At 31.8% G+C, this 26,275-nt stretch overlaps 1 protein-coding gene and 2 long non-coding RNA genes across 3 annotated transcripts; 2 read left to right on the top strand and 1 right to left on the bottom strand.

The window, feature by feature from the left end:
- Nucleotides 1-626: 626 nt before the first annotated feature.
- Nucleotides 627-2,453, top strand: LOC104904788 (uncharacterized). The gene has a single exon (XM_010693169.4). It carries the CDS (start codon nt 826-828, stop codon nt 2,236-2,238), a length of 1,413 nt encoding a protein of 470 aa, XP_010691471.2. The 5' UTR covers nt 627-825; the 3' UTR covers nt 2,239-2,453.
- A 9,948-nt stretch (nt 2,454-12,401) lies between these two features.
- Nucleotides 12,402-13,443, bottom strand: LOC125493352 (uncharacterized). The gene is made up of 3 exons (XR_007269905.2): nt 13,123-13,443; nt 12,916-12,980; nt 12,402-12,812 (listed from the first exon to the last, which is right to left on the bottom strand). It is a non-coding gene; the product is annotated as an uncharacterized LOC125493352 (long non-coding RNA).
- Nucleotides 13,444-20,055: 6,612 nt separating this feature from the next.
- On the top strand, nt 20,056-22,670 carry LOC104904787 (uncharacterized). The gene is made up of 3 exons (XR_791657.3): nt 20,056-20,359; nt 21,693-21,798; nt 22,457-22,670. It is a non-coding gene; the product is annotated as an uncharacterized LOC104904787 (long non-coding RNA).
- The last annotated feature ends 3,605 nt before the right edge of the window (nt 22,671-26,275 follow it).

The following is a 26,275-nucleotide window of genomic DNA, read 5'->3' as shown; positions in this document are numbered from 1 at the left end:
TTAGTTTTTCTCTCCATCTTTTTCATTTTATCTCTCATATTTTTGGACTTTCTCATTGGTTCTCCCATGATATAAAGTGTGTAAACTAAAAACAAACGAATGTACAATTTTACTAGTCAATCTAATACAAACTACTAACATAATTAACTTTTTGAGCAGCAAGTGATAGCTTAATGGTGTTGGCATCACCTCTGATCACAAATATCCAGGAATCCAGTTTCACCCCTTACAAAGAGGAATTCCCAATTTTCCCCCTCCTTACAAGGGACTTCATCTTACGTTAAAATAAACCAACATAATCAACTAGCCATTTCCATCAATGCAATCATACAACCAATAATAATGTCACTATGTTTGTGGATATCATCTCGTTTAGTTGATAGACTCTTATAAACGTAAAATCCAAGACCTAAAATCGTATTGTCTACCTTATTAGGAAAGAAAATTAGTCCGAAAACCAACCCCCTACTAGACTATTAACCTACAAGTTACACCACCTTAGAACATATTCTCCCCCTTTTATTTTCAGTTCAATTTAGTTGTTTTATGTCGAAGTGAAGATGAGAAATCATTTTGCTTATTAAAATAAAAAAATACTCCACTTCACTCCAACTCCAACTGTACACTCGCCTCAGTCCCTCACGGTCTCACCACACAACTTATATTACAAACTCCCCTCTTTCTCTCTCTCTCTCCTCCTTCCTCCCTCCAACAACAATGCTCCCTTAACACACTCCTTCAAACCCAAAAACCCACCTTCAACTTCTCTCTCTTACTTTCTCTCTCCAAAAAAAAAAAAAAAAACAGTAAAAAAAAATCACAAAAATGGAAAATTACCCTTCATACTCCTACCCAGATTCCGGCGACTCCTCCCCTCGTTCCCGTGAAATCGACTTCGAAAACCCTCCTCCTTCCTGGGAAGAACAACAAAATCAACCTCCACAAGTTAACTCCAAGGTTAAATTCATGGTTAGTTACAACGGTAAAATCCAACCTCGTACTCATGATAATATCCTCTCATACGTTGGTGGTGAAACTAAAATCCTTTCTGTTGATCGTTCTATTAAATTCTCATCACTTTTATCTAAACTATCATCATCTATTTTATCTCATGATTCTTTCAATAACGACGCTATTTCTGGGTTTACTTTTAAGTATCAACTCCCAGGTGAAGAACTTGACGCTCTTATTTCCGTCACTAATGATGATGATTTAGAAAACATGATGCATGAATATGATCGTCTTTATCGTGCTTCATCTAAACCGGCTAGGTTACGTGTTTTTTTATTCCCGGTTCATAAATCCGGTTCATTTGGTTCTACTTCTTCTGATAATAATAATATTAATAATAAAATTGAGCGTGATTCTGATCGAGATCGGTTCGTTGAAGCACTTAATTCTGTACCTCCGGTTCATGCTCCACCTACCAATACTAATAACAACAATCATGTTGATTTTTTGTTTGGTTTGGATAAAGGAGTTCCGGTTCAGGTTCCGGTTCAAGTTCCCGATCCACAAATTGATGCTCGGATCCAGGAGTTGAACCGGATGCAGATCTCTGATCAGAATAATGTTTTCGTCGGAGCTCCGGCGAATATTCCGGCGTCTGTGCAAATTCCGGCGAATTATTGGCAACCTCCTCCACCACAACCGATGAACATCGAACAACAACAACAACAACAGATGCCACCTCAGCATCTTCCTCAACAATTTCAACATCATCAACCACCACCACCGCAACAACAACAACAACCGCAGCAACAACAACAACAACAACCGCAGCAACAACAGCAACCGCAGCAACAACAACCGGTGTATATGGTACACGCGCCGCCAGTACAAGGGAACATGTACCACGCGCCGATGATGAGACCGGGACAAGGATATTACCAGATGCAAAGAGTGCAAGGAGAACAACAGGTTTACCGGGAACAGCCGGTGTATGGGAAGATAGGAGGGTATTCGGAAGGGATGGGAGTACCGGTTAGACAGGTTGCCGGTATGGCGGCGGAGAATAATAATAATAATGGTGGGGGAGGGTATGCGCAGATGGCGTATGATAGTGGGAATGGGAGACAGGTGTACTATGGTGCGCCGCCAACAGGAAATGCAGGAGTTGTAACGACACCGTTTCAAGGAGTAGCGGTTGGTGGAAGCGGTGAGATGAGAGTTCCAAGTGGTGCTGTTGACCCTACTAAGGTTGTTCAGAAAGTTGCGCCTACTTCTACTCCTGTGTGATTTTTTTTTATTTTTTTTTTCTAGAAAAAAAAGTCATATTATTATATTATTGTTATTATAGATATGAGTTGTATTATTATTTTTTTGGTTTTTATTTATTTTCATTAATAATTTGATACTCTTAAGTAGTAATTATTGTTCATTACTTTAATATTGTTATTTCTATGGTGTTTTATGAAGTGAAGTATGTAAGACTAGGTTTTATTTGTGTTTCTTTGTGATGTGTTCATCTTTGTTCTTTCTTTTCCAACTTTTTTTTTTCCCATTTTTGGTTTATATTATGTCATTTAAACTATGAATTTGTAAAAGTATAGGATTATATTCATGTAATGATTAGTATGCATTAATTTGATTTTGGTACTAAAAGAGCATTTAGTAGTGTTATTACTCCCGTTTGATATTTTTTTGTCCCACTTGTATTAGTACAAGAGATTATAGAGTTGGCATGAGTGGTTAAAGAGATCTTTCGCTCTTTCACCAAGAGCTCGGGTTCGAGCTTTGGGTATGGAAAAAATCTCAACGGGAAAGAATGTTGTCCTTTAAGGTATCCATGCAAACGTAGTGGGAAATTTCTCGTAGTAGGATCAAAAATTTATGCTTCGTATAAGTATTACTCAAAAGAGTGCAGATGTAAATATAAAATGATGTAATGGTAAATTGGTATGAATGTATGATTCATGAGCAAAGGGTACGAAAACTTTTTCTTGAACTTCCCATTTACTGCAAATAAAGGAAATCTTTTCAGCAAACACAGATCTGAAGCAACAATAATGGAAATTGTACTGCTTGTAGTTGTAGTTGTAGTTGTAGTTGTAGTTGTAGTTGTAGAGTATGATGAAAGAATGACTTAATGAGAGTTTCATGTTTTTCTCATTAATCATAGTACTAAGCACAACTGTAATTAGTCAAGTAAAGATGCACGGGAATTAAAATGTTGACCTAGAATTATGATGCATTGTATTCAACTCATTGAGGAAGAATATGCTTATTAGATCATAAACTTATCTCATATGAACAACTTAACTTAATTGAGTTGATTTGAACTTATCTCAACTCATTGAATATAATTTTAAAAGGTGTAGAACTAGTGTGAACTTAGATAAAAAATTATATTTTTAAAGTGAAAATAACGCACTCTTAGTAGTTACTTTTACATTATCTCTAATATATAAGGGAAGGGAGGGAGGAAAATGGTGCCTCTTTGGAAATACTAAATTACCCTTACTGATCTAATGTAATGAAACAAAATTACAAAATAAAACAATTTCAAAGTCTTTCTCATTTCAACTTGTCATTATAAACAAGTTAAAAATGATATGTGCATCAAATATTTCAATCAAAAAATTAAATGGACAAAAGCTCTTGACTTTTTTTTATAAGAGAAAATGGTAAACATGACATCTACATGAAAAGTCTGAAACACTCACCATCTTTGATACTCATTCATTCAGTCAAACCAACTCAATATGTCTATTCTTTTTGTTCAAAATTCATTCGTAAAAAATTAATATTAAAAATCACTCACAAGCTTTGTTTGGTTTTTTACATTTTGAGAAAGTTAATAAATTTGGGCAGTCCATTACCATCAAGTAAAGGTAATGAATTGATGAAGCTTTGAACCAAACAAAAAGAAAGGAAATCGATAATTAATTTCGTTACTTGAAGCTCAAAAATCATGAACGAAACATGCTCTTAATGTACTTTGATCGCATATTAGGTGGCACAATATGCTTATATGAAGTCTATGTAACACAATTAATATATGATGTTCAATAAGAATGTCAATTTCATAACATCACAAACTAATTTATAGATTATACCATAGTAATTGATTAAAATCACAAAAATAAACAATTACACTTATGTAAGAGTAGTCAAGAGTCAAGACATAATGGTAGCGAAGTTGGTTACATGTTGTTGTCAACTTGATATGAGTCATATACTCAATCACCCTGCTAGTCTAGAACCGTGGGGATTTCAAAAATTGAGAAGAAGACTTTACTTCTTTTTAGTTTTTGTACAGTGATGTTGATTGTGATAGAATTTTCAAGGACATATTAGCCATTTTCCATTATAATAGTGAGTTTGTTGGATTTACATTATTCACTATACTTTCACGTCCTAAGTTTTGGAGGTTTCTTTTTCTTCCCCCATGCTTGAATTTATAATTTTGAGTGTGAAAGAAAAGATTGACATAAAGATGAGAAGATATTTTTTTATTCATAAGAGGGAAAAAAAAGCCGCGAAAAAGAAAACAAGTTAAGAACAACAAAATAGTTCGAATTAGGCGTGGGAAGGTCACTCCTCCTGAGATATGAATACTAATTTTATATCTATATCTATACAAATATATTAAAAGGCGCTCTCCCTAGGGAGTTTTAGTTTGTGTAATCCTTGTACAATAAAAAAATTAAGAAATAACATGGTATAGGGTTTGATCCAAGACCTCAAGTACATATACTAAAGCTTTAACCACTAGGCTAAGTTGTATTTAGTGTTACTATGATAAAGAATTATACTAACAAATGAAATTTTTTCTTATTTGGGGCATAGCCCGGACCTAATAACTAGTTAATATATTAAAAGGCGTTTTTAAACAAAAAAGTATGGCCACATGATGCTATCGTTTAGAGTGTTTGCTCATGTACTCCATATGCATGGTATGAGATTAGATCCGATGACTTCAAGTTTATATACTAAAGTTTTGACCAATAAACCAAGTAATGTTTGGTGTTGTAAATTCAAAGTAAATCATTAATACATAAAAATTATAATTATCCAGGTCATACCCGAACTTAAAAAATAGTTTTCGTATTATATATCGGCTAGACAAATGTAAAATTGGTCAAGGGATCTAACTAATTAATAAGGTGTACAATCAAAGAAAATGGGCTTTGCTAAACAACGCCCTAAATTTTCCAACTAACGCCCTAAATACGGTATTTTTATACCGTATTTATACCTTTACATTTCTTTTCTCTCTCCTCCCCTTTGACTCATTTCCCCAACCCCACCTTCTCCAATTTCAAAAGTTACCACCACCACCCCCACCATCTTATTCTTCTCCACGACAATTTTGGCTGGTCTCCATTATGCAGCCATAACAGATATTGGATTGTACTGTTGTTTTTATTTTATGCAAGCCTGTAACATTTTGCTTCAATAGGTCGCCAGATGGCAAGTATCTAGCATTATCATCACAAGATGGATACTGTACATTGGTAGAATTTCAAAGTGATGAACTGGGATCACCTATCCCTTTTCCAGGTTCATCCTCACCATGAAGAACTCAAGCCAGTCATTATTCATGTTGGTGAGATTCCTAGTCAACAGAAGCCAGAGGAGGAAATGATGGTCAAAGCATCCGTAAAAGGCAGCAAGCACTCCTGCCGCTAAATTTTATTTTTTTTTAAAAAAAAAATGGGGCGCCCACCAAGGACGCCCCACCACCGGTGGAGGCGTCCTCGGCAGGCGCTCCACCATGTGGTGGAGCGCCTGTCGAGGACGCCTCCACCGGTGGTGGGGCGTCCTTGGTGGGGGCCCCATTTTTTTCTGAATTTTTTTTTTTAAAAAAATAGGTAGGCGTCCACCATGGACGCCCCACCACCGGTGGAGGCGTCCATGGTAGGCGCCTCACCATGTGGTGGAGCGCCTGCCATGGACGCCTCCACCGGTGGTGGGGCGTCCATGGTGGACGCCTACCTATTTTTTAAAAAAAAAATTCAGAAAAAGGAATAGAACAGAGAGGAGACGGTGGTGGTGCCATGTAGAAGAAGGTGTGGTGGTGGTGCCGTGGAGAAGAAGATGGTGGTGGTGTGTCGGGGTACAGTGGTGCCGTGGAGGTGGTGGTGGTGGTGGTGGTGTAGCAGGAAGTGAACTTTTGAAATTAGAGGAGGGTTTAGGGAAGTATATAAATACAATATAAAAATACTGTATTTAGGGCGTTAGTAGGAAATTGTAGGGCGTTGTTTAGCAAATGAGTTATAACAAACAAATGAAGCATTCCTAGAAAGAAAGTCAGGTAACAAAATTATGACATCGTAGGAGAAGTTTCTCCCTGAGTCAATATAGAAATTCAACAAATTATAGTGATTAATGAATATGAATATGTAATGGAAAGTGGACCAACTTGGTGGGCCATGTCGTAGAGATGCGTGTGTCCAACGGATGAAGGAGAAGAGGGTTGGTGTTGACTCACTGGGCTACAGTTACACCCATTTATGAACCGATAGAATAACATAAGGTCCAAAAGCAGTGAAAGTGTGACGGTATCAAGAGGTGGCAAACTGGTTATACGAATCGGGTGCGAATCGAGTTATTAATTTAAGTCACTTTTACGTTTGAGTTAGTCGGCTCTAATTAGGGTCGGGTTTGTCTCATGTTTCGGACCGAATGCGGGTTATTGTGTCTGTATGAGTGCAAGTCTCGTTGAGGGCATTTTTGGTCGTATATCGAATGCTGGCCCATTTTGCCACCTCTAAGGAATAAGGGGGTGGTGGTACGAGGTGGTGCCGCAATGGTCATGGACGGCCTTAAGGAGGTGGCGGTGAGGGGAAGGGTGGTGGCTAACGGAACTTGAGAAAGAGAAGGAGGAAGAGGATATATGGTGGTGCAATGGTAAGAAGAGGAGATGGGGTTTTCTATCTAAACAACAATTTTAACCAGAGACTCATCAGAGAGTTTTCTATTCCTTTCTAATTGTTTCTCTTTCTTAAACCCTTTCCCTTTCTCCTTCATAAACCAAATGCCCCCTAAGTTGATGGAAAATATGTTAGAAGGTATTATAAGACAATGAAGATGGTCTCAACCACCTTAGATTCATCCCTAAACATCTCGAAGCAGTTGAGAAAGTCCCGAATAATTTACATCTTCGATCCTGAAAAAGTCAGAAATAACCGTAATATAGTCAAATTTAAAGATTATAATAAACGCTTTCATACATTTTTGGGGCCTAGAAAAAAAATTCATCACATGCATCTTGATCCCATAGGAGAACATTGTAAATAATATTATTCATGCTTAAGATCGAATGCCTAAAAACGGACCTGGTATTCTTAAGAACTATTTATGTTAAAATCTGACCATCTACTCTAATATGTATAGTTTATTAGCCTAATGCTTAATTCCTTCATTAATTTTTTTTCTTAAGAGAGTCTGAACAAGAAGATTTTGATAAAATAGACTGTAGTGATTGAACTTTTAAAGCAATTAAGCAAACACTTCAGTACAAATTTAATTGAACTCGTCGTTGTCAATGTCATTCTCAACATTATTATTAATCATGGAGTACTATGATAGGTAATGAGATAATCCAATGTGATAGAGTCGTGTAAAAATTGGATTGTATACTTGTCACTTTGTTAGAATCTATTGCAAACTTATTTCCATAATATCATAATATATGTACCCCTCTTTTGATCCATTACGTGTGATGATTATTAGATTAGTTTGCAACAATTTGTATGCTTGTCTATTATGAAAAACTAGGTTTTAGACCCGTGCAAAAATGCACGGGAAGGGATTTGCTTAATAAGACAAAATTTCCAATGAAACGAATAATAGACAACAAATTTTCTAATGAAACAATAAGTAAAAGTTATAATGACAAAAATTATAAAAATGTGTATGAAGTTATACATTTTGGAACACTTCCTTATAAACAACATTTGTAGTTGTTTTGCACATATTATTCTCTTTATCACAAATAAGAATTTTAAGTCCTTTTTTGCTCGTAGCTGGGGAAATAGCGACATATAGCTGACCATGACGGAAAACATGACTTAGTGTTATTCTTGGGATAAATACTTTTTCTCCGACATTGCTTTCGGAAATAACAGTAACTTCCCGTGAATTGTGCGAACTGCACGAGAAATTATTTTTATATATAAATTGAAGATTTTAAGAAGTTTGTCCTAAAATCATGGTGGTAAATAATAACTTGTGATTTAAAATTTAATAATCATGTATTGAGATTATTTTAGAAACTGACTTATAACCCGTGTGTTTAGCAGTTGTGTACTTAATGTAATGGTGGATTACATGACCCACGTATATTTTTAAAAAGAGTTGATAGAAATAGTCTTTGCTCTGTCTATTGCTTCCCATAGTGTCTCAAATGAAATTACAATTCGCACTACAATCACATTCAACCATACATCGGCTTCAGCAACCACTTATGACAGTCTTATTCTGCCTTCTTGCACCACCAATGCATCATATTTGGCCACCACTGGTCGCTGCCCGCTAAGCCATGGTTTTAATTTTATACCTGTGCAGCTACATGGGAAGTATTTTATTTTATAAATTTAAGATTTTATGTTATTTCTCCTAAAATCAGGGTGAAAATATTTAACCCGTTCATCTATAAATTGGTGATATAAAATTTAGGAATATAAAAAATAAGTATATACAAAAATGCAAGTTTTAATTTGCTATTAGACCCGTGCAAAATGCACGTAAATTTTGTTCCATAAATCTAAGATTTTACTATGTTTTTCCTAAATCATTGTATGAATCGTATCTTGTGGTTTGAATTTTTGTAATCATGTATTAAAATACTTTGAAAATGGATTATGACCCGTTTGTTTAGCAGTTGGTGTAGTTAATATCATTGTGGATCATGTGGACCCGTGCATAATGCACGGGAATTATTCAGCTTAATAAGAATGTTTATATATCAGCTCCTTGAGAATATATTATAAATGATTATTTACGTCTACTCATTCAAAATCTTTTTGTATGATAAAAGGACGCCTTTATATTAATTATAAAGTTGTTTAGCAGATACATAACTGATATGTTTTTGAAGATTTGTTTATCTACTACATTAATCGTAGTATTAGACATTCCATGTTCTTCCTCATAAATTAATACTATTAGGCATTTTTTTACTCCTAACTCTAGAAATGGCTACGTAAAATTAGTCATAGCTGAGAACTGATCTTGGAGATACAAACCCACCATTTGATAGAGTGTACTTGATTTTTAATATTGCCAAAGGAAATTGCCTTTTTTGAAACATTATAGGTAATTTTGTTTCATCTAATAGAATATCATACGGTGTATAAATACCTTATTTTCCGTTGCTACCTGAAATGACCACAACTTTAATGATATGGTTTTTTACATGCTTGATTACCAACCTAGTATTTGTTACATAAACCAGATTTTGGCCGGGTCAGTATTCCTCAATAACATCATTGTTGTATCAACCTTCAGTATTATGTAGTGATTCAATACAATGGGACATCTAATGATATTTAGGAATTCACTGGAGTATATTTTAATGCACTTCTAAGTTTCATTTTTCCTTCGAAACCGCATTTAAACTTAAATATATTATATTAATTCCCCGAGTAATTCGAACAACACATGATCATTCACCATCTCCACTATCTTATGAGTCAAAGCAAGAATTTCCATCATTTGAAAATACGTAGGTTCCTCTAAATGATTCTCTAGGTGGCTAAGTATATGGTTTCCACTATACTTGATAAAAGATCACTTGTGCCATCTATAAAATTAACATGAGTGTAAGTACCGTGTGATGACAATTACTCTGTTGTTTAAAAATAAATAATTTACATATTTGTATAAATACATCACGTTGATGTATGTCATTATTTGTATAATTCATGTTATTTTAAAGTCATTAATTTTACTCAAATAAAATTATGGTTTTTCTTTAAAGAATTATAAGAGAATAACATAAAGAATTATGATTACCATAACTATCATAACTTACTAATAGAAAGTGGTCCTACTCGACCAAAATGCACAATAAATCACACCTCTATTATGCAACTTAGTAAAATTAGAATTTAACGTATACTATTTTTCATATTGTTTTGCCCTACTCAATGTAAACCAACCTTAGCTTAAATAGAAACCACCCTCATCTCTTTAATTTTATTCCCATAGCCACCCCACTAATCATACAACTAACTTCGAATTGAACAAAAATATTGACTTCAATTTATACTTGACATTCACCTAAAATCATGATCTGAATATATAGGTGTTAAATAAATTTAACACGCCAAGTTTGGATTTGTCAATATTTAAACTTATAGTATGATTAATACGATTCGATAAGTGTTTCAATAAAATAAGTAACCCATTTCTTTACATTTGAAAATTCCATGTGATAGAATAGATCTAGTTCAATCTTGGTTATGCATTAGTTCTAGGTGATTATACTCCACTTATGATGAAACTAATTCTAATTATGTTATAATCTTAACATATATTTATTGAGATATAAAGAGTTTTCTAACTTTCTTTCTTCTTTAATATATCATAATTGCATAAATGAAATCTCCTAATCATCTATGAACTTTATTTAAGTTATCAAATAGTTACCTATTTTTCTTCTCATTGAGATCTAAAGAATTCCTTAAATCCGAACCATAATGTTTTGATGTTATCAACTGAACTTTCCTTTAATCTTTTTTGTTTTTTGACTAAAATTATCTTCATAATCTTTTGTGTTCCTTCACAAAGTGATATCTACCATTTCGTTTGATGACTCAATTTTTTGGCTTCATTGAAAGATTCTCTAACTTCATACCATGTGGCTTCAAGGATTTTGTTTTAGATATAGAGATATTATAATTCAAAAAAAAAAATACATACTTTATTTAATGGTTGTGTACAAATTTAATAAATTTCGATAGTCATTATTAACATCCATTTCAACCAACAATCACGATTTTCAAAATTATGATCTTAACCTGAAAAACATTCGATATGATCAACATATAATCGTCTTAAGATATTTAGCAAGAATATAAATCAACTTCTTTGCTAAAAAAAAAAGAATATCAATCAGCTTCCGTTTCTTCTCAAAATCATCAACTTAAGCAGTAACTCTTTCTTTAGCCTCTTACATTGTTGCTGCTTTGTTTACGTTACTATTATGGTATTGTGGTGTAGTTGGTGCTCCAATTAAAAATATGGGCTTTTGTATACATATGATATTGAAGCATTATCCTACAAATATCAATAATAAATATCGAAACGTTAAATTCAAAAAAAGAAACTTAAGAAAGATTGGTATACATAACATGTATATTGTATTGACAAAGGACATGTGAATATATTATTGTTTTGATAATAGTTAGATGCTTAACTTATTTTTCACCCTAATCATAAATGCAACAATATTCATGGGACTTGGAAGGATAATGTAAGAACTAAACTCGCAATATAGTTATGCTGCATGTATAGGGACATTCATGAAGGGGTGAGATATGTTGACGAAGATGAATAGATGAGTCATGCTAAGCTATGGTTTCATGTTTGTTTATAGTTGAAAATTTTGTACATACATATACTAAATTAATTTCAGAAAAAATAATTTAATTACATTATTGATTTAGCTTAAATTAGGCAATGATTTTTCGGAAGTAACCGATTTTGGTAATTGAATTGGATCATTTAAATGTTAAATGCTTGATTGAAGTAATTGATTGTTATCTATATTACTAACATAAACAATTTTTTCTAATTGATTTGTTTCCTTACATGTTAAATGCTTGATTGAAATAATTGATTGATTTCTATATTATTAACCTAATTGATTTTTTAAAAATTGATTTGATTTCTTAAATGTTAAATGATTAATTGAAGTAATTGATTGATTTCCATATACGACCCATGCATAATCATACACGCGGACATCCTATGTGATAACTTTGATTTGTATTGTGCTCTACTTTTGCTTGGTGAATATGAGCTTGCCACATTGAATTTAAGATTTTGCTTTATATATATAGATATATATATTTTCAGATTAATGATTTCCTACGTTTTATGATTTTTCAATTAGCTAAGATTTTGGATTTGGTATCTAATTGGTTATATTAAGCTATTTGGAAAGAAAAAAAATTCAAGCAAATTTAAAATATTCATTATTAAATTAATTTTAAAGGTGATCGTATATAATAGCCAATATGTTAAGCACTTTTTATTAATTGTTAATTGTTATATAAATTGTATTAACGTGAAAATGAGCTGTGCTAACTCTAATTCGAAATTTATGCATTTTAATCATATTAAATTAATATTTGATTTTTGCCCATGAAAAAAAAAGACAAATTCCTATACAACTTTTTTGAGCAATTTGGATGCGTTTTTATTTCGTATCACAATAAACAAAGCAAAATCAATATGCAATACTTGAATAAGATGATAATAATGTACATATCAACAACTTTATTGAGCCATTTGACTGCCTTTCTCTCTCTTCATAAGATGTATAATTATGCAAAACATCAACAGTACTTCTCTACAGATCAACTACCACTATACCAAGTTTCTCTCTATAGTTATATCCATCATCTTCCACTTCTAGCACACGCACCTTTTCCAATAAACTGCAGGCCGATAAGCAACCCAGCTTTATCATATCCAATCTAGACCGGCGTAGAAATTGGGCGGCTAAGAGTGATTGGGATGAGAGTAATTTGACCATGAAAAAGTCAATGCAAATGAATAAGTTTGTATTCTCACCGGTACAGTAACTGCAGGAAGACCAAGGAAATTTCCTGCGATTTGATAGCGTACCAGTGCAGCTGAAGACAGATTCAAAGATGAAACTTGTTTCAACAGGAGTTATACAAAGGATTTAAGTATTTAAATTCTCGTAAGAGAAGAAGCTAGATGATTAATGTGTACCTCAATTAATGTAATCCAGTTCACCAGTTTTTGAAGCATCATCCTTGATCATGTATGCAGTTACACTGGTAAACATGAGGACAATTTACTGTAACTGACAGTAATATATAAACTAACTTATGTTTGACTAAAAACGAAGAATAATTTTAGCATATGAGGTAGCAGCATAATATTCAACAGCTAGAAACAGGTAGCAGCAAAACATACCCAGTTGTCGGAGTAACAATGACATTTGCCTAGGAAAAGATCTTGTTATGTATAATTGTATATAAATCTGACGGCCCCTGCAGGCAAAATGGGAGAAGAAACGTAACACCAAGTCATCAATCATATCCAAGAATACAAAAAAGAAGATAGCAATCATACGTATTAGTTATTACTATGGTTATTACTTCCACATACAAACATTTGATACATGGAACCACAGGTGAGAAAAAGTTTGATTGCCACAAGTGAGTTTCTTAGAGTTCTGTAAAAAAATTTGACAAATGCCATTAGATGGCATACAACCAATCCCTAGGCTCTATGTGCTTGGACGGTATATGTAATTTAGGTTTTATATTTACTTTATTTATATATGTAATATACTCATAGTAAGGAAAAATTGTTTCCTTAATATTAGTGTGGTTGGTTGATTTGGTAACTAATTAATTATTGTCTTAATTGTTTTGATTACGTATCAATTACAATCGTTATTGACATAACTGTTTCCTTAATAATATAGATTACCTATCAATTAAAATCTGTGATTGACGTCAATTATATAGATTACGTAATCAATTATATGCGTGATTAAGGAAAGGGATATGCGTGATTATGGGAATTTCATAATCATTGATTGCCTCGCCACGTGGACACTCTCATTGAGCTTTGAGAAAATACTGATCAACGGAGCATGCCACATCATGCCACGTGGGCTTGAAAGCTCTAACTTTGCGACACGTGGCCTCAAGGATTCTACTTTAAATATATATATAGATATCTTTTGGTCTTTTTTAATTTTTTTGTTTTGTCTTTTTGTATTTGAGTTTTGTTGTTTACATAAACTTTCTTTTATAAAAATCAGTAATTTTATTTTAATTTATGATGTCAAATTTTATAATAAACATCGATTAATATAAGTATTCTTAATTAAAATTTTATTATACAATTTATATCATATGACTTTTAAATTGTAACCAAAATTTAAGAATTTTTACTATTATACAACTTACACAATAAGTCAATAATGTCAAAGAGATAAACGTAGTTTTGTAATGTCGTTTCTTTTAACATCTTAAAATTAAAAAAATTTGCACACTTGGTATACAAAATTTAGAACTCCTAATATCATATTGATTTTTTTAAAGACCCCTAATTTTTGTTTAGGGCTTGCCTATGATTGGTCATATATAGGAAAATTGAGACTTCATAGCTCAATCATAATATATGTATTCCTCCGATTTTTTTACTTACAATATTTTTCGAAAAAGAAAATAATTTATTATTATTAACACTTTTTATTTTGCGTTTCCTTTCTCTCTATCTCTCTCTAATTAAGCGAGCCTTCTCTTTTTTCCTCTATTTTTCTCTTACCCAAATTTTATATTTGCGTTGATGTAAAAAAAGTATTGTACGAAAAAAAAGAGGGAAGAAGTAGTAAAAAGTAAGTGGAGGGGTAGACTATTAAGCATGGGCCAAAAAAAAGCAATCAGGAGAAAGAGACGTATTAATCTTATTCAGACATGAAAAAGTTCGCCCAAAACATCAAACATGATAGGAAAACTCCCTTTTAAGTCTATTGTCATGGAGGGAACATGAACTCAAATCTAAGCTAACCACTTTTTTTTTGTCACTGTGAACTTTTCTTGCTTCCTTACAAAAAAATCTTGCTCCCTTCTACTCCCTCCGTTTCCTAAAGATCTTTCCACTTACTGTTCCTACAGATACCAAGGAAAATCAAGTTGTGTGGGGTATGGTGTGAGTAAAGTAGGAGAGAGAAAGGGGTTAAGATAAATAAACAAATAAAAAGGGGTTAAAGTAGGAGAGAGAAAGGGAGTAAAATTGAATTTAATGTAATAGTGGACCATATGATAGTGACATGAGAGGGTAAATAGGGAAATTTGTTTTACCAAATAAGGAATAAAGCAAAAGAGGGAAGATCTTTTGGAAACACCCTTAAACGGAAAGTGGGAAGATCTTTTGGAAACGGAGGGAGTATCATTTGTATATTTGACTAATTAATTACATCTTCTAATGAATATTAACGACAATACAAACTGCTATAACTTTAAATCAATTGATTAGGGTTGACAAGGCATTTTTTTATTTTTATTTTTGATTGGAAAATTAAGTCAATCAAAGGGCTAACCCCTACCAATGCTACTAGCCTTGTAGGAACTACCAGTACATTGGCTGGTAATGCATGCAAAGCATGCTAAGGAAATACCCCAACATAATGCTGGGGGTAAGGATCGAACCCTTGATCTAAGAGATCAGAGGGGAGTGCTCTACCACATGAGCTGGCTCCTCATCCTTAGGGTTGACAAGGCATATGAATGCATGTAACTAGAATCTTGATACTTTATTCATGTAAAAAGAAAAACAAGTCAATAAGACAATAATATGAAGATTGTATATGCATCTTAAAAAAAAATAGTCTTGAGAATTACAAGATAGTAAACTTGGGACCTGTAGGGAATAATCCAAGAGTTGGAACTTATAAAATAAAATGGGTAATGTTGGGCTCTCTTGTGAATTTTTCCTTTATTTTTAGATAAAATCAACGTTACTATATGATATGTTGTTAAATTCGTCTGATTGTATACATTTATAATATTAACTTCTTATAATTTTTACTGATACACAATTAAATTTATTGGTCAAAATACTGAATCGAAAAGCGCAAATGTCAAAGTGTAACATCTATGTTTTTTTACGGAGGAAGTAATAGTAATTAATATAAAGTTGCATTGTTTTGGGTCCCCTGACTTTGAGGGTGAAAGTTATTAGGATAAAAGCCGAAATCCAATCAAAATTAGTTATTCATATCGAATTCAAACTGGTTCAGATTGGATTGAGATTGAGATTTTTTGAAAAATAAGATTTTAGGATCTGATTAAATTGAGGGTAATTGGATCCAAAAATATATTAGAACTGAATGTAATTGTCTTGTATTATGTATCTATATTGGGTTAAGGCTTAACTAATTTTTTTTATAAAAAAAAAGCTTAGGGCCTGTTCTCTTCGGCATAAAACAGCTGAACTGAACTGAACTTATTGGAGCTGAACTGAACTGAACTTATTGGAGCTGAACTGAACTGAACTGAACTTATCAGTGCTGAACTGAACTGAATTGAATTGAAATAAACTAAATGTAATAAATATATAAATAATATTTTAAACAAGAATAATATGAATATTAAATAATAATTATAATAATAATGAATAATAATAATAATAATAATAATAGTATTTTGGATATTTTTAAATGATAGTTATAAATAAATAATATTTATAATCATAAACTAATAATAATAATAATAACTAATGATAATTAATAATAATTATTTTATATTGTTTGTATTAATATATTAATACTTGATGATATATAATAACAATAATATCTAAGAAGTAAATCAATATTACTATTTTAATAATTAGATTTAATAATATAAAAATATTTAGTAATAAAAATAATGATTGGGTTGGACCGCAAAAATTACATCATAAACCGTCTTGACGCGATTTGATTGGTTTATGGGCAAAAGAAAAGTGGGTTTATTTGTGCTTTGACCTAAATCATGTTCCTCCTAATAATAATAATAATAATAATGAGTAAAACTATAATAAACAAAATAATATATAGAAACAACGGAAAAATTGACAAAAATAAGCCAACGTTTACCCCGTATTCCACATTTAAGCCAACCTTTTGAAAATCCAGAAATAAGCCAACCTTGATATCATTTTTTCCAATTTTAGGTTGAGTGAAGATTTGACCGGTTAGTAACCTTCAGGTTAATATTATTATTATTACTAATTAATAATAATTATTGTTATTAGTAATTATTATTGTCATTAGTAGTAGTATTACTACTATTATTATAATTATTATTCTCATCATCATCATCCACCACCCACCACCATAACCACAGCCACCACCACCACCTTTAAACCACCCCTCCTCCCCAGCCATACCCACCAGCACGACAGCACCCCCACCACCCATGCCCACCCAGCACCCTCGCCAGACCACCCCCAATCCCACAACCACCCACTCGAAACCCAGCACCCCCGCCACAACCACCCCCAATCCTCCACCCTCGTAGTCCTAAACCCCACCACGAAACCCCACCACTCGAACCCCCGCCTTCGAAACCCCCATCAACCCCCTCACCTTCGAACCCCCTATCAACCCAAATCCCAAATTCGAATTAACCCAAAGCCAAACCCTAAATTCGAAGCCCCTAATTCGACAAAACCCAAACCCCAAATTCGAATTAACCCAAACCCAGACCCCGAATTCGAATCCTCCAAAACAAAATCGTAATTCAAACCCCCATGTTATTTGAACCCCCAAATTATAATTCGAACCCCAATCAAACCCAAAATCACACAAAAATAAACCAAGAAATTTTGAAAACTTAACCCAGAGATTTCATCGTTCATCAATCTTCATCGTTCATCATCATTCTTCGAATCTGGGTTGAAGTATTAGGGAAAATAAGAGTTGAATTTTTGGTTGAATTTGGTTAGAATTTTGGGGAAAATTTGGGTTTAAGTTTGGGTTGAATTTTGGGAAATTCGGGGTTGGATGGGGGTTAGGTTGTGGATGGCGATGGAGGTGAGGGTGGGGTGGGGGGGTCTGGGGCGTGGGTGGGGGTGGGTGGCTGGGGTTTTGGGGTGGGTGATGAAGATGATGAATATGATTGAATTAGAGATTGAATTAGAAAAAAGAAATTCTAGAAAAAAAATTAATATATTTTTTAACCTGTAAAACAGGTTAGAGGTAATCTGACCTAAAATTGGAAAAAATGATATCAAGGTTGGCTTATTTTTGGATTTTCAAAAGGTTGGCTTAAATGTGGAATACGGGGCAAAAGTTGGCTTATTTTTGTCAATTTTTCCTAGAAACAACAACAACAACAACAACAACAACAATAATAATAATAATAATAATAATAATAATAATAATAATAATAATACTTAATAGTAATGATATATATTTAAATAATAATAATAATAATAATGATAATAATAATGATAATAATGATAATAATAATAATAATAATAATAATAATAATAATATAATAATATAATAAAATAATAATAATAATAATAATAATAATAATAATAATAATAATAATAATAATAATAATAATAATAATAATAATAATAATAATAATAATAATAATAAGAGTAATTAGTAAAATAAATTATACCAACATAATAATAATATTTAACAAAATAATTATAAAAGAATGGAGCTGAACTGAACTTATTGGAGTTGAACTGAACTGAACTGAACTTATTGGAGCTGAACTGAACTGAACTGAAAATAAGCTGGGGAGAACAGGTCCTTGGTCTGTAGCCCGGTAGCCCTTCAACCTTTCCCCTAAAACTCATGAGTTGTTATGCTGTTGAACCGACTTTATTGTGTTATTGTAATGATTTATGGCGTACATGTTTGTTATTACTTTATTAATGGATTATGGGGTTTGTAATTAATTTTGAATTCGTAAATCATAAATCTTCTAGGTTGTTGTTATGATTAATTTATTTCATCGAAAAAGTAGAGTTTCAAAAAATTGAATTTTCGGATTGGATCTAATCTGGAATTTGAAAACTCGGATTGGATTGGATCAGGCTCAAACTCTAATGGGTTTGGATTCGTATTAAAAAGTTAAAATTTAAATTTTGTTTGGATCAGATTAGATTAAGCCCTAATACAAACCTAATTATTTTATACCTCTAGTAAAATGTGCATGAAATTGGCCCAAATCATATTCCCAATGTTTTGCAACTCCCTAACAGCTGAACTAAGCTAAATTAAGATTTCAAATGATATCACTTTTAAACCAACACAAGTTACATAACATAATACACTTAGGCTTAGTTTTTTCAAACGATGAAATTATATATTTTGTGGGTCTGGGCTCTTGGATTATTGACCCGTCACAACACAACCTATAAGTTGTGGACCGTACCACATATTTCGGGCTTGGGCCGGATGTTGAGCACGATGACACAACTTGTAGTTAGTAGTTTAGTACCATCCCTATTCCCTAGGCTACATAACATGCTACGTTAGCAAGAGAATCATATGCTCTTGGTTATAAATTAACTGGTCCTTTATTCCCATGGAAGCTTTAGATGACTAACAACTATGTACAAAGAATAAGTTCCAAAAGTTAAAAAATATCTTTTCAAATTAATTGTGGAAAATATGTTTTTCCCTCCATCTCAAAATATAAGGCACGCAAGATGTTCGAGATCGAACTTTGACCGTTAATTACTCTAAATTGATATTGATAGAAAATTTTAAAAAATAATATTATTATAGTATTTTTCAAGACGAATCCAACAGGATAATTTTTATTTATCGTATTTGAGAGATATTTGTAGTCAAAATAAATTTTCGAATTCTACTAAATATAGCTGCCCTCATAACTCGTAATATATTCAAATTCTACTATCTTGTACTTCGAAGTAAGGATCCCCTTATATTGCTTTATTCTCAAGCGCTAAATTATGTATCTGAGCTAACTGACTCGCAATAAATATTGATATACTAGGATTCTTCTTCCTAACAAGGATTCCCTATTGGAGACCTCAAAAAAAGACATTAAAAATTATCCTTAATATCTTTGTATAACTAAACTATTTTCTTCGGCATAAAATAGCTGAATTAAACTGAACTGAATTGAACTGAATTGAATTGAACTGAATTGAACTAAACTGAACTGAAATGAATAGTGATATGTGAGAGTAAAAGTATTGTCCAAAGCTGAACTAAACTGAATTGAACTGAAAATAAGCGGAAGAGAACGGACCTAAGAAACCGACTTGACAAAAATACTTAATCCATCTTAGAACAATATAAGAAGATAAGTGTTATTCTTTTCTTAAAACCTAAGGGAATTATTTGATTTCCACCCTTTAAGGTCTATCCTAGAAGCTACTCTTATATTCTTCACCATTAAGTAGTAGAAGCAGCCTTGTAGACGTCTTTTTGCCATCTTCACCGCGTTTCTAGAACTTTTGCAACTCTTATTTAAATCCAAACACTCTTAAGAAATCCTCCTTATCTTCCAATTTTTAATACTATATATACTTTCGTAAGTCCATAAATTTCAACACACTTTCGAATATTTGATTTTATTATATATTGTTCAACTCTATAATCTATCTTCAGCAAAGAAAATGAGTGATCCTAAGTATCCGTATTCGTATCCTGCTCAAGGTAAACTTGATTTAGTTAGTTAATTTCCTATGCTTCTTGTAATCTTGTTCAATCTCTTTATTATGTACTCCTCCGTTTCACAATATAAGACACGTATGATGTTCGAGATCGAACTTTGATTCTTAATTACTTTCAATATATGTTGATAGAAAATTTTAAAAAATAAAATTATTATAGTATTTTTTAAGACGAATAATTATATCGTATTTGAGAGATAATATTTATGATCAAAGTAATTTTTTTGTAAGATGTGAATGTTTTCTACTTTGAAACAGATTGAGTACTTATTTTTCTATTATTAGGGTATATTGGTGTGGTTAGTGATAAATAAATACACGGGAACTAAAAATAATAATTATGTGTTGATGGTGTAATAATATGAATGATTGTGATTGTGGGATAATATAATTTGTTTGATCCACTTTGATATGTATTTTTTGTTTTTGAATTATTTTGTAGTAAACGGATTAATCTTTATTAAAAAAAAATTCTAACTCTTTTAGCTATTATTTGTGATCTATACATTCTCAGTTGTTATTCTATCGTAATAATTGAATTTTCATATTTGTTAATATATAACTTTAATTATTAATATTTTTTTTTGTAAAAATTTGATATTTTTAAAATTTTATCGAGACATGATTATATATATTTTTCTAATAGATAGTGAAAAAGGTGTTGAGATCCTCTAGAGTTTCAAAATAACTCTACACGGTAGAGTTCGTTAAATATCAGTCGTTGATTAAGAAATCAAAGGCTTGTATTTTCTTTCCCAAAAATCCCCCTCATTTTCCCCGCAAATATCCTGCCCATATCTTTTCCTTTCCTATTAATCATGAGCCCTTGATTTTATAATATATGGTCAGGATTCAACTCTATTTTGTAGAGTTTTCATAAAACTCTAGAGGATCCGGACTTGTGAAGAAAAAGTGGTGGGCGAATAGTACAAAAATCTAATTATTGCGATATGAAAAAGTTGTAATTGTTGCGATAGGAAAAAGAAAACGGGGAAGTAATTGTTATGGATAAATGCTGAAATATGGTCGAGGAATTGGAAAAAAGTTGCGTTCTTGCTAGATGATTTTATTTTAGGGGATTTTTAGATGATTTTTTTTGATAAAAACTTGTATTTTCAATCCTATATTCCGTATACCACTGTTCTTTTGTTGGTTGATAAATGATAATAACAAGTTTTTAACTCTTGAATCGAAAAGTTTTGGGATGTCAAATGACACAGTATAATAAATAACGTGACATGCAAATAGTATATGATCGTACGAATTATTGAACAAAATGTTCTTCTAAATATTAACTTTGATACATTATAAAACAGGTTATTATCAAGGACCTCCGGTAATGGCACCTCCTCAATATCAGTATGCTCCACCGCCGCCACCACCACCACCGGCTCAAAAACAACGAGGCTTTCTCGAAGGATGGTATGCAATATGTATATATTGATTGACAATTAGAAAATTTACATTGATTAAAAAAGGAAGTACGACTTATTGCTAATAAAACCTAAAATAATAAGATAAAGTAAACCATTTGAAGGAGTTTTATAAGCTCTTACATGTTATAAAAAATCAAAACAAATATAATTGATAAAGAGTCTGCAGGATAAAGAAGGCGTCACGGCAGATGCTTATAATGGTGGAGGCTGGTGGTTATGTTTAGTATTAGCTTGTATATCAGTTTTCTAGTAAAGATTTAAGCAATTGATTTAGGGTTTGTTTTTTTCGACGTAAAACAACTGAATTGGACTGAATCGATTGCAACTAAATTGAACTGAATCGAACTTATTGCAATTGAATTAAATTGAATTGGATTTAATTAAATTATAACTAAGAAATGATAGTCGGAGCTGAATTGAATTGAATTGCATTGAATTGATTGTAACTGAACTGCTGGGCTGAAAATAAGTTGGGGAGAGTATTTATTTTAGTTGGAATATTTTTTCCATTAAAAAAAGTCAAATTAGGACCAGCGAAAGAGAACAGAGGGAGTATAACATTAATTATTTTAATCTTTGTTTTAATTAATTAAGTAATTAATGGTAATGACTAATGATTATGGTTTTGATCTTTGATTTTGCAGCCTTGGTGCTCTATGTTGCTGTTGTCTCCTGGATGAATGTTGCTGTGATCCAACAATTATTTGCATTGATTGAGATTTACTAGAAGCCTAGAAACAATGTTTACAGAATCCATATTTTAATGTAACCATTAATTGATGTAGATAATTTTTCTGGATGTGACTCAGTTGATAATGGACTACTTTTATGATTTCATTAATGCACAAATTTAATGTACACTAGCATTTTATTTACGTAACAATTTATCCTCTTGTTTACGGGTAGTTGTTAACGTTGAGTTTGCTTGCACGGGTAAATTTATATGACGTATAAATAATTCTAGGCTAGGAAATTTATTATGCTCAAACATAACTACGTAGTTTTATAAGAATAATAATATTGATCGATAATAGAATCGTCTTTTGATATAATGTTACAAAATTATTTTGTAACAATAGCGTTCTGACAAAATTTTCCAGAGTGATTTAGCTATTTTCGTTTTAGGAAATTTCGGGTTTTAAAAATTCTAGAGAGGAAGTAGCAAAAATATGAGGGAAGTGTTTAGGTTTTTTTTTTTTTTTTTTTTCTATCCATCTAGCATTGGGACCAAAAAGATAGAATAGAAAAAGTGACACAAGAGTTTTTTCTTCTGCTCACAAAGAGTGAAAGACTGATATTCTACAAGCATAATATAGTGGATGAAGTGAGAGATAAAATTAAAAAAACATTGCATTTTAAGAGCGATTTGACAATTTTTTCTAATGTAGTAAAAACAATATAATTTTGATCAACCATAATTTAAATGGAACAATTTTTTCTAATGTAGTAAAAACAATATAATTTTGATCAACCATAATTTAAATGGAACGTAAGATCATGTCTTTTGCAATTTTGGTAAGCAAGTACTACCTCCGTTTCAAATTAATTGTTACACTTTGATATTTTACACTATTCACAAATTGCATTTTGACCCTAGTTTGTGATTTATACGTGAATAAAAACGTAGTCATGTGGGATCTTTGTTAGATTCGTATTAGTATGTATTTTATTAATATGTACTTTTTATAATTTTTACAAATACAAAATTAAAGATATATGTCCTCAAAGTTTTGCGTTGGCATGCGTGAAAAGTGTAAGTGTAACAATTAATTTGAAACAGAGGTAGTATTCAACTAGGTCTATTATTCTCAAGATCATATTTGTCTCACGTAGAAAAGCCCATATGTTATATTAGGTACATTTGTGTAAGTGTAAGTAGTTGTTCTTGTTCCACACTGAAAATTCATACAATTGTGGATAGTTGTCCTACATTAAATGTTAAAGTTAATAGCTTCAAATTATAAATTAAGCGAGTTCCAATGAACCTCTGGGTGACGTCCCTGTGTGATGACAACCTAGAGAATTTCTTTTTACTTATTAAAAAAAAAAAAAACGGATTATTGTTGTTATTATCATGTGATTTAAGATGAGACATCATGTGGGCTTTGATTGTGAGTTGTGACCTTTTCTTTCTTTTCATTCCTTTCTTGATCTTTTGAGTTTTTACGCTCAGTTTGATAGTTGGTATAAATGGTGGCAATATGAATGAAGTTGTGTGTAAATTTGATGAAGAATATCATCGTCTATTACCATGATAATGCTAATTTCTCCTCATGGAGATTTTAAGGGTAGTTTCCTAATAAAATTACGCTTAAAATTCATTTCTATCAGCACAATTTATTAGCAACTACCAAACATACCATTAATGTATTTCAGGATACGCCTAAAATTTTACATAATGTCAGGCTTGGGTATGACCTTTGGGCTTTTTGCTCGTAGAATGACATAATAGATTTCAGGATGGGGTCTCAGTTTTTGGACCTTTTATCTGAGATCAAAGCCCAAACAATGAATCTTTACTCCTTCTGCCAAGGCCCAAGCACCGTTAGCAACACATCTGCACAAACAAATACAAGTATTAAGAAGATCTCCCAAGACAATATATCCTAGCTCATATATTAGGCCATTTTTAATTAGCTGCAATACTTCGAATTTTTTTCTATATATAAATAACATATTAATATGTACGATGTTATTTATCTCAAAATATGTTGCAGATTGTCAACTTTCATAATAATTTTCACTAATTAATAATAAGATGTAATGATTTAAATTGTATATTAACAAGCATAGAAATTAAAGCGTTGCAATTAATAAAAATAGATGAACCCGTATTACTTGATAAAAAATAAAATTTTCACATATTTATTAGCAATCATTGACTATTGTTGTTTTTATTAATAGAGTTTTATATTCATTGATAGATAATATTTATGTTCAGATGTGTACTCTTGAAATCATAAAAAGACGAATGTTTATTCAAATTAAAGTATGACAAATGTGGTATAATTTCTCAATAACATATAATAATAACATGTTGCTTTAAGTAGGTAAGGCGAAAGTTTGAGTTGAATCTAACTCTTATGAATCTCTAAATACAACTTTTAATGGTCAAATTTCTTAAAAAAAAAAAAAGTATAACAAAGTCTTCCCTTCTAAATTCCATGTATTTGAGTTTTTTGAAGATCAAATTTCAACCAGAAGACAAGTCACCAAATTAAAATAAACCTTATACCTATAGCACATCATCAAATACTCCATCCGTTTCCTAAAGATCTTCCCTCTTTCCGTTTAAGGGTGTTTCCAAAAGATCTTCCCACTTTTGCTTTATTCCTTATTTGGCAAAACAAATTTTCCTATTTATCCTCTCATGTCACTATCATATGGTCCACCATTACATTATTAATTCAATTTTACTCTCTTTATCTCTCCTACTTTAACCCCTTTTTATTTGTTTATTTATCTTAACACCTTTCTCTCTTCTACTTTATTCACACCATGCCCCACACAACTTGATTTTCCTTGGTATCTGTAGGAACAGTAAGTGGGAAGATCTTTAGGAAACGGAGGGAGTAAGAATCTACTATGCCAAAAATAAAGTTGAATTCTAGTTTCTACAGAAATATGAAATGGCCATTAGTGTAAGATCATAATTAATGGGATCATTTAATATTTATTGTGGTTGACAAGGTGACTTAGTCAATAGGCATTAAACATGCACGTATATATGACACAAACTAGAATACATTACATAATATATATGCGATGTGACAAGCAATATTGTTCATAAAATGCTTGACATAAAGGACGTGACATGCAGTACATTCAACATGAACAAGATTTAATTCCCTTAAATTAGGCCATATCTCCATTTATCAATATGCTTTTGCTGCGCTTCTATAGTTGTAACTTGTATGGGACTTTTGATTGACTCAATGGAACAAATTTTAATGATGTTTGCTCGCTTTATAGTAAAATTCTATTTACTTCCTCCGCATTACTCGTTACACTTCTCTATTTATGGACTTTTACACAATTTTTGGAGAAGAAAGAGATAGAAATCGAGTAAAAAGAAAAGGGACTCATGTGAGAGGAGAGAGATAGAGAGAGTTTATTGCTCAAAAAAGAAATGTAGCAAGTAATGTGAAACTTTCCACGATGAAAAGTCTAGCGAGTATTATGAGACGGATGAAATATATATTTTCTCCTTATGTATGGTAGACTCAGCCTTTAGAAAAAAAAAAAAAGTTAATCTATTGTTTGGCTTGCGATTCGAGCTTGCTTTTTAATTTGAATGATCTGCTCAAATTTACTAAAATCGATTTATGCTAGGTTAAGAATAGAATTATCTGCTCAACATACTAAAATCAAGTCAAGCTAGGTTGAGCCAATCGAAATGAATGGTGAATTAGCATATAAATTGCAATCATACCAAATAAATTATATCAAAATTCCAAACTTAA

Source organism: Beta vulgaris, chromosome 9 (genome assembly GCF_026745355.1).
Source record: "Beta vulgaris subsp. vulgaris cultivar EL10 chromosome 9, EL10.2, whole genome shotgun sequence".
NCBI lineage: Eukaryota > Viridiplantae > Streptophyta > Magnoliopsida > Caryophyllales > Amaranthaceae > Beta > Beta vulgaris.
The sequence above is the reverse complement of the archived record's forward strand: the minus strand, read 5'-3'. Positions and strand labels throughout refer to the sequence as shown.

Excerpts from the sequence above, each read along its gene's own strand:
- LOC104904788 (XM_010693169.4), top strand. The coding sequence starts at position 826 with ATGGAAAATTACCCTTCATACTCCTACCCAGATTCCGGCGACTCCTCC.